The sequence below is a fragment of the Parus major genome, chromosome 9, assembly GCF_001522545.3.
Source record: "Parus major isolate Abel chromosome 9, Parus_major1.1, whole genome shotgun sequence".
NCBI lineage: Eukaryota > Metazoa > Chordata > Aves > Passeriformes > Paridae > Parus > Parus major.
Window position 1 is genome coordinate 8,598,617 of NC_031778.1, and position 18,625 is coordinate 8,617,241.

Below are 18,625 nucleotides of genomic sequence, written 5' to 3' on the forward strand. Positions count from 1 at the left end.
ACATTCTGTACCTTGTTGAAGTGTTTTTGGCTGTCATACTTGAGGTGCTTTGGATAGATGTATATTTGGTTCTTGTACACCCTGTAAGGTCGAGAATATTTTGTTGATTCCTGCACAAACTCCTCAACTTCCACTGTAGGTTGATGCTCCTTTACATTAAGGAATGGCTTGATTGGAATAAAGGATGAAGTCACACAGTCTTCAAAAGAAAAGAAAAGAGCTCCATCACATACTGTGTTTTCTTTTATTGTCTCACTACTAAAAATAAGTTAATATTGAGATGGAACATACAAAACCCTACCTGAACTTCGGAAAAATTACTAATGCTGAGATGCCTCAAATTTACACATAACCTCAGAAAAGTGGCAATGTATCATCCTTAAATGACTTCTCTCACTTGAATTAAACTGGACAGCTCTGGTAACCTCTTTTGACACCCACAGTATTTGGTGACATTTGATGGCACAAGAGCCCCATTAGTATATGGAAAATTTCTACAGAATGCACTGAGTGATGCTGCTTCTAATCAATTTTACAGCTCAACAGCTCATTTAAGTTTTTCTATTATCTAATAACATAATAAATAAAATGAAGAAGTGAGCAGTGCAGCACTAGATCAAATATATGATGCAATTGGGATAACTGAAATCAGATCAAGAAACAGAAGATGAAAATAAGCCTCTGTCACTGAGACTGGGAGAGATTAAAACTGGATTGAGAATACTCTCTCTTCCTATACCATTAAAGCAGTGAGGCATTTAACTTCATGGGAAACTCAAGCTGAGAGGGGCCACCAACTTAGGGATGTCCAGAGCAACCAGAATTATTTCAGGGAAAAGCCACTGGACAGATCCTGCCTACAAATTCCTTCCTCAAATCATAGAATAATCCCCAGGAAAAGTCTACCAATGTATTGTGAGGAAACTGAAAGAAGCTTGTGATCCCTCACATGCACCATGCCAAATTTTACTTCCTTCTAACCTAGCAGAAGAGGAAATTGCCAGTTTCAGAATAATGCAGGTGCTCTGCAGCCCAGGCAGGCTGGGGAGGAGCAGCTCTAGGCCAGCTGCAGCAGTGTGGTTTCCTTCTCCTTCACAGACACTGCAAACTGGGCTGGATCTGGCCAGGTACAGGATGAAACAAAGAGTGGTGTAATTAAATGACAGCAAATCAAAACCACTCCCCTGCACACATTTTCCTACACAATGGACACTTCTGTCAGAACTGTCTCAAGGCACAATTATGGATGGAAAGACTAAGACAATGTCCTATTTAGTTAGAATAATTAATTTCAAAGTGGAATCATACTTGGATGTTCCAAAGGAACACAATCAACTGCAATGTCCAAACAGCCAGGTATAGTCTGTATTTTGCTTATCTTCTCTGCTCTGCAATGAGATAAATGAAAACATTTTAGAAAATTAGAACAACAGAGAGCATAACATCACAGGAATTAATCAAAAGTTAAAAACAGTTAAAAACCCTAAAGACCCTTATTTAAGATATTTAAGGTACATTAAACACATTTAACATATATCTATTGACTATTAAACTCTAATGAAATGTAACACAAGAAATAAAATATTATTTAGATTCTGGTTTTTTTTTCCTTAGTCTCACTCCTGCCTTCTCTTTGCAAGCAGCATTATTTTGTAGAAAAGGAAGTGATGAAACAAAATTTATGAGAATTAACTTATCTACTTTTACTTTCTAAAATCCGAATGAAATATTCCCTGAAAGGAATCCAATGAGCACTGGGATGAGAGGAGTTCACAGCATTGTGGCTTCCAAGTGCTATGCTGAAAAAGGCCCAAGACATATTCCTTGTGCCTGAGCAATTTGAGCAGTGCCAAAACCTCAATGCTAAATCTCTTTTGTCTAGGAGATGTTTTAGGGACACAAACACAACAGTGGTGACACTAATGAATTGTCAGTAGGGTAACCAGTAACTGTAAGGGGGTACAAGAAGTTAAGGGCCTAATCCAAGCCCCATATCTAACATTCAATCCTTCTATGATCCCTTTTTATATAAATGGAACAGAAGCTATTTAGATTAACTCATTTTTAGGCCCATTTAGAGTAGAAAAGACAAGGAGACATAGTTAAATTCTCATGTCACTTACCCAGTATAAACACAGACCCTGCTCTAGGATTAACCTGATTTTTAACCTGATTTATACCTGTATGGAAACTGTGCAGCCAAACCTCTATTCAGAAATTTACAGGCTGGAAAACACTTGGAGAAGGTTTTTACTTTCAATGTCCATTCTTGAGTTTGCCATGGAGACTCCAACAAACAAAAGCAAGGAGTTGGGAAACCCACAAAGAATGATTTTATATGTCTGTCTCTTTTTTCCTTTTTGGTTTTTTTTTCCCCTGAGATAATGTTGGGTACTTTACCTGCATCCCCCCTGATAAAAGCTTATTTAAGCAGTCACTATTTTTAGGTTATAATAACATTTATTTTAACGTGCCAAATGATGTTTCCATTTTCCTGGAAAGTCCAACCTCAAGCACTCTTTGGCAGGTAATAACCTAATGTGAAAAACACTAATGTTTAATATAATTTAACATGGCCACTTTGGCACACTGTGCTTAATGGAGAAAAAAACCCAGCTATGATTACTCTGCACAGCTTTATAAAGCTTCAAAGCAAATTAGAAAGTTTTCCTTACCTTCTGTATTCTGCAATTAGTTTAATCAAATCTTCCATGGAAATCTTATTACTTTCTTGCCTGAATAAGGGTGAGAATCGGGAGTCTCTGTCAACATTTCCCTGATTATCTTTAAACACTGGCCTATAAAGAGAAAAAAAAATCATATTTATAAACACTCATCCATATAGATGTATGAATGTATATATAGATATACTTGAACATTTGAAATTATCATGCAATCTTCTAACAAGGTTGTTATACAAATTCTTACACAAATTCATGGCCTCTCTGCAGATTTTTATCCAAGAGAGCCCTGCCAAGCTTAGGCAATTTCAGTTTATTCCATGTGCATCCCAGCACTGCAAAGACCTCAGAGCTGGTTTGAGTGAGAGCCTCTCACCATCGTGCACATGACTCCTCATTTCAACAAAGAGATTCCTTATTTCAAGGAATCAATTTGAGGAATTCTATGCATCAGTAGGTAGCTTCATCCATAGGTAATTTCATCCAAGAAGTTATTAACCAAGGAAAATCATGATAACTTTAAATAATGGAAATCATAGCTAGCTGTCAAATCTCAACCACCACCTCTTACCACATAAAGAAACACATGCTTTTACAGAACCAGGTTAGAGACCTCAGTGAACTAAATCTGTCCTGTGCCCTCCAGAGGCACAACACAAACTCAGCTGTGGCTTAGCATTCCTTCACAAAACAAATTTGTGGAACACCAACTAAATTTTTGATGAACCAGCGACAAAGTGCTGAATGAACTGGAAAAGAAGGATAACCATCTATAACTGAGAACAATAAATATCAGCTGTTGTGTGCACAGGCAAACATTTCCAGACATTTCCATTCCTGCTTATTGACACTTGCAGGATTTAATTAAGACATTCCAGTGCCCTTTGTATCCTCCAGGGTCACACACGCTGGCTGGACCGGATAATGTAAGAGCTATTCAAATTAATGAACCTTGGATTCAACTGTAGTATGAAAAAACATTGCTTAACAAAAGTAAAATGTTCTTGACACTAAGTGCTGTTCTATGAATCATTTGGCCAATCTTGCTTCCTTAATTTACTTCTCTGTTCCACTGCCAGTGAGAAGAAGAATTGATGCCAGGACAAATTGTTGCCAGCTGCAAAATAACGGAGCAAACCTTTGGAAGAGGATCCCAAGAATAATTATAAATGCACCATATCTTAACTTAATTAACTGAGAGAAGTATCCCTATCTCATTTCTTTGCAACTGTCGAGAATGATCAACTCTCTTCTATCAGATTTTTACCTCCAGCTGTTGGAGGCAATAAGGTCCACACCAACATACCATGTCAAAAAGCTTACTAGGGAGAAACCAGCCCTCATTTCTGGCAGCCACCACTTACTCTATAAATCCTATTAAACTGCTGTCAGAATAAAGAAAAAGGAAAGAAAAAAGATTTAATAATTATTACAGTATTGGTGACATTATGGTATTTCTTAGACTCGGCACTGCTTCCTCCTCCAGACTAACAGGGAGAACCAAAACACCGGGTGAGTGATTTCCGCTGTGCCACTGGGCTGTGCAATGTGATGCTGAGCAAACCCAGGCTCTGCTGGAAACGATTAACTTTGCTCTGACACCGAGCAAAGCCCTGCTCAGTGCAGCAGGCTGTAGGGGCACTCACCAAGGAGGGCTGTGGATGCAAGTGAAAAAGGAAATGAAGCTGTAGCACACTTTGGGTCAGTGTATTGAGCACAGCCTTCCATGAGGCTCAGGGACACAGCACCACCGTCCTCAGGGTATCTTCAGACCCAAAAGATTCTGTGACTGCTCACTCCTCTACGCTGGTTTGGAGTCAGAAGGGCTTTACAAAGTCACCCTGCCTACAACCACTGCTCCAGAGCATCAGTGCTCCCTGGCTATCACATGCTTTGCCTCTAGGTCTGGTCCAGCAGCATATCCCTGCCTAAATAATACACCCAGTACAAAATTAAAGGCATGAAACCACTACAAAACAGGAAGTATTTTTATCTTTCCAGCTTATACACAGTACTCCATTTCTGTAAAGTTCTTACAGTCACATGTGTAGTTTAGATGTCAATTGAAAACAAGATACCCTTTCTTAAAAAGGTACATTTTATGCACTGGTCAAATTGTACTGGTGTCTCAATTCCCCAGGTTCAGTAAAGCTGAAGAATTGCCAGAGCAGCAAGTATTGAATGTGTTACAGCTGCAGTTCAGTAACTGCAATCCCATGTTTTGCTATACCCTTGCAGGTGCAACAAGAGTGCTCCTTGTCATAGGGAACGTACTGAAGGCACTAGAGAATGACAGCTGTCACATCAAAACAAGGAAATGCTTAAAAAACTTCTACAGGAGTTCAATATTTATCCAATGCATTAATGATGTACCTTAGTTATGGGTACCTACTTACTGACATAATTTAATAAGAAAAGTTTCACTGAACTAAATTCCTGAAGAGATTCTAAAAGTGGTAATTTAGGGGAAAGCAAGTTAATAGATTACACTAAATAAACCGAAACATCATCTCAGTACTTAAGTGTTTATATGATTCTGCTCTTTTGACATTGTTAGCTGACTGTCTACAATCCTAAAAACTTGTCAAGCAGAGAAAACCTACACATTGTTCATTATTTAACTTTAAAAAGGTTACTTTTGAAGTAGTGGTTTATGATTTGTGGGAAAATTTCTCATAGACATTCAGTGGAAGATCTGCAGCTACTGGAAATCAGTGCAGCCTCACATCCTTCAGCTACCTCAACCTACGGCAGGCAGCTGAATCAAATCAGCAGCAACACAAGCTGCTGAAGGATTCAAATATTAGGCTTTAAAACATGTTTATGAGGGTGGAGAAGGCTTGAAGGAGTAAGAGTGTAAAAACTAATCTCTGGGAATGAAGTTTCCCCCCACATCTACAATATGTAGCTGAGGCAGATATTTGCAAACTTTGGCAGTTCTGGCAGGAATATGAGACTCTGACACACTGTAATTCTGACACATACCATAATTATACCTGCGAGAGCATGCAGGCACCAGATTTCCCAGCAGGAACTCAGGGAAGAACCCTGAGTCATGCTTTTGAGCAATGCTAACAAACTGGTGCCACAGGAGCTAATTAAGAGTTTCAGTCACATGTGCAATACTCAACTGTCAAGAGTTTGGCTTGCTGAATGCATACGTAAAAATCGCACTGTGGCCATCTGTAACTGCTCTAAGGAGGGAAAATTTCCACACAAGAACAGGAGTGTGGTTAATGCCAGAATGAACTAACTGGAAAACACATTTCCAAACCCAGGGTTTTGCTATTTATCATAGCCAAACCATTTCTTTCCCCCTGTAGTGTGATAGCCTCATGTGGAAACTTCTATTTTCAAGCTGTGAAAACAGAAATAATTTTATACTTTGCTTTTACCAAAGTCAGACCTGAGCAATGTTAATACACAAGCATATATAAATGAGTGTGGAATTTGAATTTACTCAGTGCCCCCTAGTTTGATAGGTATTTAGGGGGCTCTCTGCCTCACAGGGATAGCAGCAAAACTTCACTCATGCCTGTTAAGACTTTCCTTAGGCAGAGCAAGCGCAGAGCTGCAGCCACAGCTCTGGGCTGAGGCACACACAGCCCAGCAGCTGACAGCCAGAGAGGGGCACAGCCCAAATCCTGTCCTGCCCCACTCCTCATCACAAAGCAACAAGAGATTGACACTTGGAGAACCCTATGAAAAGCAAATAGAGTTATTTCAAAATGAGAAGAAAACCTTTCTGTATTTTACTTTTGGCAGGATTTGCTTCAGCAAAATTCTCCTGCTGTGGAAGAATGTTCTAGCCTTCTTTATACCTATGAGTGCCTGGCCAGACCTTGAACTAGTTAAAATCATCAGGCCAGCTAAAGATAGCTAGTACAGCAAGGGCTGAGCTGCAGAACATATCACTGGTGGTACTGCCACAGAGCACAGGCACACAGACGCAATAGGAAGCTCCAGGTCAGGCTGGTGCCAAGCCTGCACCTCCTGCCACTGCACAGACTGCTACATGGTAAAAGTGTCTCCATCAACCCATCAATATGATTTTGATTAATGGTCCTCTGCCTACACAGAAGTAGCAATATATATGAGTGTCCTTGAGCTTGTGATGACAGATCAAAACACATTATCTGCCCTTCTCAGCTCTCCTGTTCTTACTGGATATTGACAAAAAAGTATGTAAATAAAATATAAATGAACCTTTCAAATGGCCATATCTCACTGCTTCTTTTCCTCTTCATCATCTAAGCACCATATTCTAAAAGCAGAAGTTTTTTCCTTGCACATATCATGGGAAACTGTGTCCTCCTGGTGCTCCACACCAGAAGCAGACACCACACAGAGCTCTCTCATAACCACGGGCAATGCCACAACACAGCTTTTTCACCCAGAACTTGCTCTTCCTTTCTCCCTACTGAGAGCTTCAGGCAGCTTTCCACCTGGCCTGCTACTGTGAGAACAGAAGCCACAGAAGAGGAGGAATGTTCTCACTTGGCAATTGACAGCTTTCCTTTTTATAGGGAATATGAAAATTCATATTCCCTGCTCTACGCATGGCAGAAAGAAGGGAGAGCTGTCACAGGGACACACAGGAGGGTCACTGTCAGGGAGCTCTCTCATCCCAGGGCAGCAAATTGAAAAGCAGTAAATTGAAGAAATTACACAAGACAGAGAAAGAAAAAAGGGAGAGGACAGAGAAAGGAATGACATCAAAATTTGAAGGGAGAACAAACAGACAAAAAAGCAATATTTGGTAAAAGGAGATGAAAAGGCACAGGGGTGCCTCAGTCTTGAGGTGAGACCAGCAAAAAATTATACAGGAGGAGTGAGAGAAAGAAGTAAAATCCATTACTGCCACCACACTGACCTGCAATAAAACCCAGCTGACCTGCCTAATGAGAAAATAGAAGTTCTCCATCACCTGCTAACCACAAAAAAATGCAAGAGTGCCTGAACCCAAATTCCTCAATATGACCCCCAAAGCATTTCAAGTCCTTGGTTAGATTTTTCTTACAAACTTGTCAGGCATCAAAACAGAGCCTCAAGAACAGGTACCCATACACCTACTTTCTAGGTGGCCACTGTAACTCTTTTTCAGACCACAATTACCTTTGCAGGAAATTCTTATGAGAACTGTGACTTTGAAACATCTTTGGTAATTTTTAGCACCCAATGAATGGTGGAGCTCAGGATAAATTAATATTCTGTCAGCCACCTTTGCTGCTCCCTGGCAACTTCACTACATACCTGAAGAAAAGATTCCACCACAGTAACATTTAATGAGAGAGTAACTGACATTTAGCTGTGTGAAAAATAGGGCAATGAAACAAAAAGCCTGCAGGATATTCTGGGGTCCTGTACCAGAGAGAAAGCTTTGCTTAGCTTCAGGCAGAAAAAGTGGAAAAGAATAAAAGGATAGAAGTCCAAGGGAATAAGCTATAAGATGCTTATAAATTCATGAAAAGAATGAATACATACCTCACTGACCAAGCAAATGGCATACGGTATTTCCCCAGCTTGCTGCAGAACTGTTTATTGGATTTTAGCACCTTCTGTGCACACTGCAAAAAAGGAAATGTGAATTATTTCATCAGTTTCATTCTAACATCTTAAATGCTGCACAAAGTACATCCAAACTGAAGAGGCTACACTGTCCCTACAATAATTTGGCCTGATGCTGTTCATAACAAAAGGTTCTGGGATGGACAGCAGAGACATCACAAGATGAATATGATGCTTCTGGCAAATTAAACCTTGTCACCATTCCTTTATTCAGAACTGCATTAAAGTTGTTATTCCAGTTTTCTGTCATTACCCAATGCAGGTGCAGTGCCTGCTCTGAGAGGTGCCTACCCCAGCTTTGATCCTGTACCAAGTTCTGTAGCTCATAATTTCTAAAATGTTGCTGAAAGTTGTCCCTGTACTAAGGCACAACCAGCACAGGAATGCACCACGGGTGGATTTGCAAGTTGAAGACAAAATGGAGCTTGGTTCATCCAGCCAGTGGAATTTGTACATTTGCTTTCTGAAGCATGGGGCTCCTGGGAGCTCATCCTGTTCAGCACCCACAGACTGATTGCTGAGATTTGTCAGCACGATTTGCAATGCCTTCAGCTTCCAGCAGGCTGAGGCTTACACAGCAGGAAAGGATGCTCCTGTTACATTACCTTAAAAGAATCAGGATTCTTAATGTAAGGTTCAGCACTGCTGGCAATGTTTCCTGTAAGCACCTTTTCTATCTTTGCCACCAGTACAATCTCAGAGTGAGGATTACTTATGGAGAAAAGAGCCTGTGGATGAAAGGGAGAACAGTTCAAAAGTACACAGCAAAACTGGAGAAAGGAAATACTGCCAGTACTCCCTGTCGATGGAAACAGTAACAAACCAAATCCAGAAAGGGTTATTATGGATTATTATCTCTATTTATTCAACACAGCCAGATGGAAAAGAAAATCTTTGTGCTAGTGCTGAAGTCAGCTTGTTCACATGCAGCACCTTGCAAACAGACTGGCTCAAGTCAAAAGCAGTGTGACTGTCTAAGTATGGCCTGACCCAACTGCTCCTCTTGGGCAGCACCTAAAAGCTGGCCTGAGTCAGTCATTCCTCAGGGGAATGAAAGGAGGAGAAAAGGTTTCAGCTGTTTTAGCCCACAGATTATGGCAACAGCGAGAATGTGGAAGATTATTGCAGCATCTAGGTGTTGCTTTGAGCTGTGATTTTGTTTGGCTGGTTGGGAGAGATCAGCAAATGGACCCAAAGAGCAGAGGCAATATGGATGCTTTCTCTAGATAAGAGACACTACATTTTATCAGTTTGATTGTCAGTGGTCTATACAGGGAGCTCAGAAAGCAAGTGGCTCTATGCAACTGACACACAAAAGAGAATTTTCTTGAAAACAAGAACATAGCATGCAGAAGTTCTCCAACGAAAAAGAATACCATCAAACTAAAATAAGTCCCACAAGTCACTAAGCCATGCAAGTCACATGTGGAATACCTGTTTGGGGTATTTCAGCCACTCTTCTGGAAACCCTTTGACCTGTGGTTCTTCCATTTCATTTGAGTCAATATTTTCAACCGCACCATTTTCTAATGGACTCGAGGAAGCTGAAATCATCTGTCTAACTAGAGTGTGGTTCAAATCCACATGAAAATCAGCAGAGATCTTCCTGCCATCCCTGACATCATACAGTGCCACGCTCACAAAGAAAGGCTCTACCTGGAGAAAATACCAGAAACATAATACAGTGATAACTGAGGGGATGTGGGTAAAGTCTATCTTTTAATGGGTTTTTGCAACTAGAAAAAAACCCAAACAAACAAATATTATTTACAAATTATGAGGCACATTTAAAACACATGTTCACACACACCCCAGATTAGTTTCCAACCATGTGATTTTAGGGGCTTTTTAAGAGAGCTTGTTAACAGGGTGCCAGAAGAGGAATTGACAGCTTAGAAACTCACAGAATGAAGACCAAATAGACAGCTAATTATTAGAATAAATGAATAGAGCCCCAGAAAATACACTGCAGGATTTTTAAAATGTAGATTGAGAGTCATTATAAAAGAGGGAAGAGTGAGTGTGGGCTTTCAGGGATCGTCAGAAATGCAACACAAAGATGACAAAAGTAAGGGGATGGAAAATGTTTACTGGTACAAACACAAAAGAGTGGGTGTATTATTCCATGGGAAACACATGTTCCATTTTGCTGGGAAACCAAGAGCATTCAAACCCCTCTGACAGTGCCCACTTATCCTATGGCAGAGTACCAGGGAATTCAGTCCTGTGACTGAAAGTAACCTCCAAAGAGCATCCATAGTTCTGATGGAATAAATCAGCCCCAGAATAACATCACCTGAGCTGTCCAGAAATCAGAACCTAAAAACTGTGGAGATAAAGAGCAGAGCATAGCAGGTACAATGCCCTTTGCTTTTTCAGCCTCTGCAGTGAGTATTGCATGCCCTTGGTGCAGTTATCATGACTTTATTTAAACAGTTACTCCAGTCTGCCAAAAAAAGATATTGATTACATCATGCTGAATTTGACCTGACTATTGAGGTCATTTTCAAATGAAAAACAAACAAATCAACAAACAAAATCAATGTCTCATATGTAATATATGAAAGTGGAGCTGCTGGGACACGGATGTATCATAACTTTCCTGCTTCAGAGGAGAACTAACTAAAAGCTACAGACTGATATCTACATCTCAGTTTTCTCAGACCTTTTTTTTATAGTAAGAATAAGCAAAATTTTCTGTTTTGTCCTGGTTTTAGCTGGATTTTTCCACTAGATGAAACATCCTGTCCTTTCTATTTTGCCTTCTCTCCTGTAACTTTATCTGCCTGGTTCCTTTTCTCTCCCTGAAAAACAACAAAAATCCACAAGTTCACCAGCAACTGATATTCCATTGTCCCCCTACATAGGTCTTGGCAGTTTAAACTTGTTCTTTTCATAGCAATTGTTAAGAATCCTCAAGGTTTGAAACATTTTTAATCCTCCACTGAGCTGTAGCTAAAATCTGCAGTGTAAATCAACTTCAAAATATCTATTGAAAAGTTAATCAGTTTTGTTATTCAGTCCAAAGGGAGCAGTATGCATGTGTGATACAGCTTTCCTTTCACTTCTCTTTCCAAACTAACACATGTATGAAAAGAAAAAAAACCCCAACCAACAACAACAACAACAAAAAACAAAACAAAAAACCCCCCAAAAACCCCAAAAAACACAGAGAAATAAGAAAAGCTTACGTTGGTTGAGGGATCATTTTCATTTTCAGTAACACAGGCCTGGAGATTCAAACTGAGGGATTTGCAGGTAATCAGGATCCTCTTTGCAGGCTTTTCTTCAAATGGCTTTATCACTGAGTTTGTCCCTGGAAACTCCTTTTTCTGAGGGTTCAATGCCTGAAATAAGTAGGGCAATATATAGGAAAAATCATCCCAAAAGTAAATAAGCTTTTTAAATGTCTTTGCAACCACTGAAGCACCTGAAAACCTCAAAAGCCACTGTTGGTATCTTCATATTACTACACTAAATGAGTTTTGTTCCTAATTTATAGATTAGGAAACAAACAAAAAAGACTGCCTGAGGATATATATATAATGTCAGAGGCAGAATTAGGGATTCAAATTAGGTTTCCAATAATTTTAGAACAGACCTCTTTCTTGTTTACTTACTGTTTCCAAAACTTTAGCTTTTAATTTCCTCATATAGATTAAAAACCCTCACATCAGACCATTAACAGCACATTTTAGAATGAGATTCCAGGCACTTTCCTCTTTTCCCATTAATTATTTCATTTTGCTTAATGTTTTGAATAAAAGTCTTCTAAGTTGATTGACATCAGGCTGAAGTTTAAATATACACTAATCCAAATTTTACTTAAGCCTCCTTTATAACTGAAATAAAATTTCCATTTAAATCACTTTCAGTGCAAGAAATAACTTTCTTTGAATCCTGACATTAAATGTTAAGCTTTACTTTAATGCTTGTTTTAAACTAATTCAGAGCTTAGCTTGGCTGGACTGGATGACCTCCAGAGGTCACTGCCATCCTCAACCACTCTGCAGTCTGTACAGTAGAGTACAGTACATTTATTTTTAAAATAAAGTGTAGAGTCTGTACTGAAACCTCTGTGGATCACAGAAAGCTCCCCTCCCTCTTCACTGCTGAAGCCTTGGGTATAGCCAGGTGCTTGCTGAAGTGCAACTCACTCTGCTGGCTCAGCTAACCCAGTCAGCTCGTGTCACCTGTATTTAAAAACTTCAAAGAATTAAAAAAAAAAATAAAATATTGCTTACTGCTATATCAGGATCCAAAGAGAACAGGTTTAGTCGCTCTGTATTTCGAGAGGCTTTCACTGTTTCCTCTGTTTCTGTGATGTACTGTGGTGACAGATAATAAATTAGTTTTCTGCACAAGAACAGAAATCCATAGAGTTGTTATGTTCTAAATGAGTGATCAATGTTTCACTCGTAACAACATTTCCCACTTCTGCAGCAGTTATCCCCAAGCACTCTCTGCTTCTGAGCAGGGATTTTCAGGCCATGACACACTTCTAAGGAATCCCAGAATAGATCAATTAAGTAATTCAAGCTTTTGCATGTTCACATATGCAACCCATTGAGGAAGATGTCAGATCTCCACACCAAAATCAGTTCAGGGATTCCCAAGCTGAGGGAGGTAAAGCCCTGACAAACCAGCCCCACAGAAAAACACCAAAAACACCTGTCCCAGGGGAGGGCAGAAAGGGGAGCAGCAAATATCAGTGAGCCTCACAGGCTGAGCAGACACAGACTGCAGTGTCACCCCAAGGCAAGGCTGGGAGTCCTCTCCCACCCACCCTCTGCCATGGGGAGGATCAGACATACCCATTTCCTTTCTGACAGACACATGTTTAAGGTAATAGCAAGCTCTCTGACAACACCAACTTCACCTTCTGAAGCCACCTGGTGCTTTCCTCCCCTATATTCTAAAAGTTTATCCTTATGTCTAACTGCAAAATCCTTTTTCCTCTCTAGTTAAGCTCATTTATCCAATATGTAAAGTAAGCCCTACACGTTCTCTTCCCCTTAGAGATCCCCTGGGAGATTTCAACTGCTCAATTCCTTCAGACTTTTTTTGCACTTTAATTTTCTCTAACTTTTTTTTTTTTTAATTTATTTTTTAATCTCTAAAATATTAAAAGATTGTCCATCTTTACTGGTTTCCTAGGACCGAGTACAACCCTCAGGTGACATAGCACAGGGTATTCTCTTGTTCAGGTCTTGTTCAGTGTTTCATGTCTCCCACAGCACCATGACATTGCCAGTACACATAAAGTAACAAGCAGCAGCAGCCCAGCAGGTCCAAGAGCTCCATATTCACTTCCCAACGTGTCCCTGACCCACAGAAGCAGGTCCTGCTGTGGCTCTGGTTCAGATGGAGATGGGATCAGGGTGTTTCTCTGCCATGGACTAGGGAAAGGCCACACTGCTGCAGCCAGGTTGGGGGAACAGGAATTATCCACATGAAGGGCAAAAAGAGAATCACAAACCAAGCTGACCATCTCCTATAGCCTTGCAGGCACCAGTGGAATTAGAGATATCTGCAAGATACCTCTGAGATATCTGCATCAACTAAACCATTAGAAATAATCTATCCACAGACAAGATGCTCAGACACTTCTGCTGCCCTTAATACATAAACTCAGACACCTTTTATTCGGTTGGCTATTTTGTTTTTATTTTGTTTGATGATTTGATTTTTTTTGCTTTTTCGCATTCTAGGGGACCACTTTACATATATGACCTAGAGTAAAATTCTGTCCTCAATGCACAGACAGCTTTCAGTTCAAATCTGTGTAACATTCTCAAACAACATTTGGCTCTGTAGACAGACAGCATCTACAGCAGCTCACTGGCAGAAGGCTAAAAACATATTGTACATTTGCTTAGGAGAAAGCAGTGAAGCATTTCCAATCTAGCTTTTCATTAAAAAGCTTCTTAGCACCACATACAATTATCTCATCCACATGAAGCAGTTTATGAGCTCCAGAGGACAAAATGCCTCCCCTGGTAGCACACCCATCTTTCAATGTAGTTACAGAAGGCAATGAGCAGTTCAGAGCTCACCTCCTTGCCAGTCACACAGGAAATTTTGGCTCTCCAAGGGTCAAATTCTACTGAAATGCAGTTCAGATGAGCAAATATTTCAGACATAACTGAGGGGACTGGACCCTTTCTGACTCACAGGTCTAAATCAAAATACTTTCTGGAGCACCAACTCTCTTTGCATCTGGTGGAGATTTTCTCACTTATACAAAAGGATGAGTTGTTCAGAAACAAGATTATCCCTGTCATTTGTTGTGTCTCTAACAATTGTAATAGACTGTGCTGTATTTTTCAACCTTTCAGAATATTAATGATCAGCTATTGGCAGGCATTTTTCACCCAGAAAGTTCTTTCCACTAGACTTGTAAAGAAAAATGTAACATCCATTACTTTTGCGAAGTCTGGGTGCAAGGTGTTCTCCGAAGAATCTGCTTCTTCTTGAGAGCAATCATAATTCACCAAAACTTCTGCAGGGTCTTGAAGATAAAAAAAAACAACAACCCACAAAGCAGTTTATTATTCTCTCTATTGCCATAAGACTTAAAAGATAAAACCCCGTATTTCCATGTTATTTCTTTTTATTCCCTTCAGACTCAGCATCTCTCCAAACGGAAGCAATGCTCATGTAAACCTCTGTCCTCCTCAAGCTCATCTCTCACTGTATCTTAGTCTATATTTAAGCTTCCAAACAACAGGCCTGACTACTCAGTGAAACATCCAACACATTCACCCATGACAAATATTCACACTCATGACAAAGACACCTCTCTGTCTCAGTCCCTTCTGATGCAACACCAAGGGTTTCTGTCGACCAAAAGATTTTGGATTCCCAGCAAAGGGAGCGTTGGGCGAGGCAGGACCTTGCCCTCTCTTTGGGAAAGGGAGGGATGCAGTGTGGACTCCATCAGCTGCAGACCTATGAATCCAGGGAACAGCACTGAACACAAGCCCTGTGCTTCACTCAGCTCACCAGGGAGTGCTCTGTTCTCACGTGGTAATTCAGCCCCATGTGAAAGAAGTCATTACAGTCACTTAGGGCTCTTCTTGCCAAGAAAGTCTCATGCCTTTTGAAAAGTTAACTATATAGCACATTCCTGTTGCTTGTTATCAGCTTTTTTACCAGTAGAGACTTCTGTCTTGTGTTAGCCTGTATTTTTGACCTTTTATGCACGTATTTCTTCCTGTTTCATTAATATCCCTTATGGGTGGGATCTTCAAAAGTACTCCTCTGATTCTGTAGTGCAAGTCTCTTGTGCCTGCAAGTTCTAAAAACATCTTTGTCTGTATGAAGACTATCCTGTCCTTCCAAAATTAGAACTTATAAACATCAGGGTAAAGAGTTCAATTAGCTCTGAACATCTCTAAGATTCAGATGCATATGGATTCAAAGCTTTGACTCAGCTTAGAGCACATGCATTTTACATCTGTCTTAAGGTTTCAAGTGTTTTCAGCCTTAGAATTTCATCAGGAGTTCATCCAAACTGTGTGTGGATTTATTATGTGGAGGAATGAGCTACTACCACATGAAGACTGCAGTATAGTAGAGAATCCAATTCTTTCTTCCACAGTGAGAGCAAGCTCAAAAAAGCAAGAAGTAAAAGTCAATAAGCTTTCAGAGAAAGAGCCATATACCACAGCTGGTTTGTTGGGTTTTCTTTTTTGGTTGTTTTTTTAAAAAAATTATTAGCTCCAGAAATTTTAAAGAAAGCAAAATGTTGGAAAAAGAACTGATCAAACCACTCTCCAGCACAAAACTTTTTTAAACCTTCAAAGTTCCAGGACAGTAAAACACAAAGCACCAAGATGACTGACAGAACTAAATTTAAAAAAGAGCTGCATATGCAAAGTGGAGCCACGTTGCTCCTGCTGACTTTGTGGGAACAGCTCTACCTCCCCTCCCCTGGAAGCGATCTGAGGGGAGTTAGCTGACATTGCTCAGGGATTGCCAGCACTGCTGCTGCTTCCTCAGAAATCAATAGCTACAGAACCCATCACAGACTCAGGCAGTTAAAATGATTCAATACTGATATGAAGGTTCCAGTTTTTTCACTTGTTTAAAAAATCCCCAGCAATACAAGAGATTTTTCAGTCTTACCGAGTCTCAGATCAGTGAGATCTGCACTCTTCCTCTCCTGAACAGTTCCCTCTGGATTTATTTGCAGGATTTTGTTGAGAGTAAAAATCCAGTCATCCATATCCTGCTCATTTTCAGCTGCCAGCACAAAGTATGTGAGGTCATTCATTTTCAACTCAAAGGCATGTTTCCTAAGCCTGTTATTCTGTTGGAACAAAAGGAAAATAAAAATAAACACTAGAAGTAATACAAAAAGTTACTGAAAAACACATCCATAAGATGGACTTGTATAAAAGTCTTTAAAAATTACATTTAAGCTGGCTTCAGTGGAGTCAAAGAAAATTCAAATAGTGCAATAGTCACAGAAATTTCTGTCAATTTGTGCATTTAAGAGCTTCTGTGGCCAAACATATGTCCTAAATTTAGCCACAAAAATCTAAGCTGGACAATAGTTCAGAAGGGAATAGCTCCCATGTGGAACAATAAAAGACTTCTGGCCACAAAGTGCAGCACTGCTGCATGAGTTGGAATGGTCTGGAGAGAACAGCTCTAAAAAACCAGCCTCTTACACTTTACCAGCACACCAGACACCCGAAAAGATAAATCAAAGTATTGCTAAGTCATGTAAATATTTGGGGGAGAGTGGGAACAGGACTTTCCAGAAGATTGCAACAGGACAAATTCCTGCACAGTAAGGATCTATTGCAATGGGTACTTCCCACATCTACTTTTGTCTTAGAAGGATTTTAAAAACCACTTAGGGGATTTCAACAATTTTTCCCAAACGACAAAGGTGAGGTACAGTGCTGGTCAGTCATTACAATGCTATCCTTTTCAAGCACAAAATAAGAACAAATGCCCAGTGTACTGGGAATAGATTAAGTTCTGAGAGCTGTTCTCTGTCACCAGATTTTACTTGCAGGAGATGATAAGTCTATCAATTTCTGCCATAAGAATTAACAGGTTCTTAGCTACTGAAACAGCTCAATAAAATCAAGCAGAGTGATGGGATCTAACATAATGTGCTTCATTTCTCAAATTTACCCAATTAGTGAGGCACATATCTCTTAGTCTTAAGGAAGCAGTTGCATCAATTTTCTCTCCCCCTTGCTTATACCTGAGAGAACAGTAATGCATTCTTTCCCCTACTGTTTCACTGAACTTTTAAAACTGACTGATGATGGACATCAGTGCCACCATTTTGATTTCAATATTCCAGAAGATTCCCATCATTTTGTTGACAGATTTAACCTTGGACTGATGCTGACAAATGAAAATTTAAAAAAAAAAATCATCCACCCCATAACTGGTTATTTCATTCCATTTCTTCTTCTTTAACAGTCTCAAGTAACATCACAGTGGTCTCCTGTAATTCTACATACAGTAAGCATTTTTCTGCACAGTTCTATGTGAACAAGTTATTAAGAGGTTTCCAAGCCAGATGGTGAGAAGATAGTGATACTTTTATTTAAGAAGAGCAGAGGCAAAATCTGATACTGATTAGCAGAGGAGGATGAAAACCCAGGACACTGAGGAGCAAGTTCCATGAACATTTTTTTCCAGCAGCAGAGATGATTTAGAAGATTCCTACCCAATCTGTTGCTAATCACTTGCTCCAGCTCTTATATTACATGTCATGACCCAGATCAGGAATCACTTAAAGACTGAACTCCTTCCTCTGGAACTACTTGGGTCAGTGGGGTCAGACAAATCTTGGCTTTCCAAACTGACTTGGGATTGTCTGTGTGTATATGTGTGCCATTTTTTAGTTCTGCTACTGGAAATTTTCTTGATAGGAAATAATTTTCCTCTCAAGTACTTTATGGAGGTGAATATTCTTTCAGGGTTATAAATTTTAGTTCATTAAATGCAGAGTAAGAATAGGCTTGGGTTTTGTACCAATTGGTTCTTTGGTGTTCAGTGTTTATCCTGATCTGAAATCACTCCTTTCCTCCATTCATACATTTAAATTAATGCAAAAAAAAGACTAAAACTTCACGAAAACCTGTTGCATATATATAAAACTATATATGGGCTTGACCAAGAGCTAGAAGTTGAACAAAACTATGCCAAGAATCTTAGGTAGTGGCCACATAAAACTTTTAAAGCCAGATTATTTGTAAAGAGGTTTATGTACACCAGTTTATGCAAAATCTGTAAAGAAGAATGCTGCATTTCAGTTTTACTTCAGATAAGAACAAAAGCATTTAAAATTAATGTATTTATTTTCTATTTTATATATTTCCCCTAATGACATGGCCAAGTTC

General features: G+C 39.7%; 1 protein-coding gene across 15 annotated transcripts in view; it reads right to left on the minus strand.

Moving 5' to 3' along the window:
- The window catches only part of DOCK10 (dedicator of cytokinesis 10), a 141,229-nt gene that overhangs the window by 48,207 nt on the left and 74,397 nt on the right, over nt 1-18,625 (minus strand). For all 15 annotated transcript variants that reach the window (XM_019007829.2, XM_019007826.2, XM_033516580.1 and 12 more), the window contains exons 8-17: nt 16,380-16,563; nt 14,675-14,760; nt 12,494-12,577; nt 11,441-11,596; nt 9,684-9,905; nt 8,855-8,977; nt 8,166-8,248; nt 2,676-2,798; nt 1,309-1,388; nt 12-199 (exon numbers count right to left, since the gene is read on the minus strand). In XM_019007829.2, the coding sequence (XP_018863374.1) occupies nt 12-199; nt 1,309-1,388; nt 2,676-2,798; nt 8,166-8,248; nt 8,855-8,977; nt 9,684-9,905; nt 11,441-11,596; nt 12,494-12,577; nt 14,675-14,760; nt 16,380-16,563 (1,329 nt within the window). The remainder of the gene's footprint in view (nt 1-11; nt 200-1,308; nt 1,389-2,675; nt 2,799-8,165; nt 8,249-8,854; nt 8,978-9,683; nt 9,906-11,440; nt 11,597-12,493; nt 12,578-14,674; nt 14,761-16,379; nt 16,564-18,625) is intronic.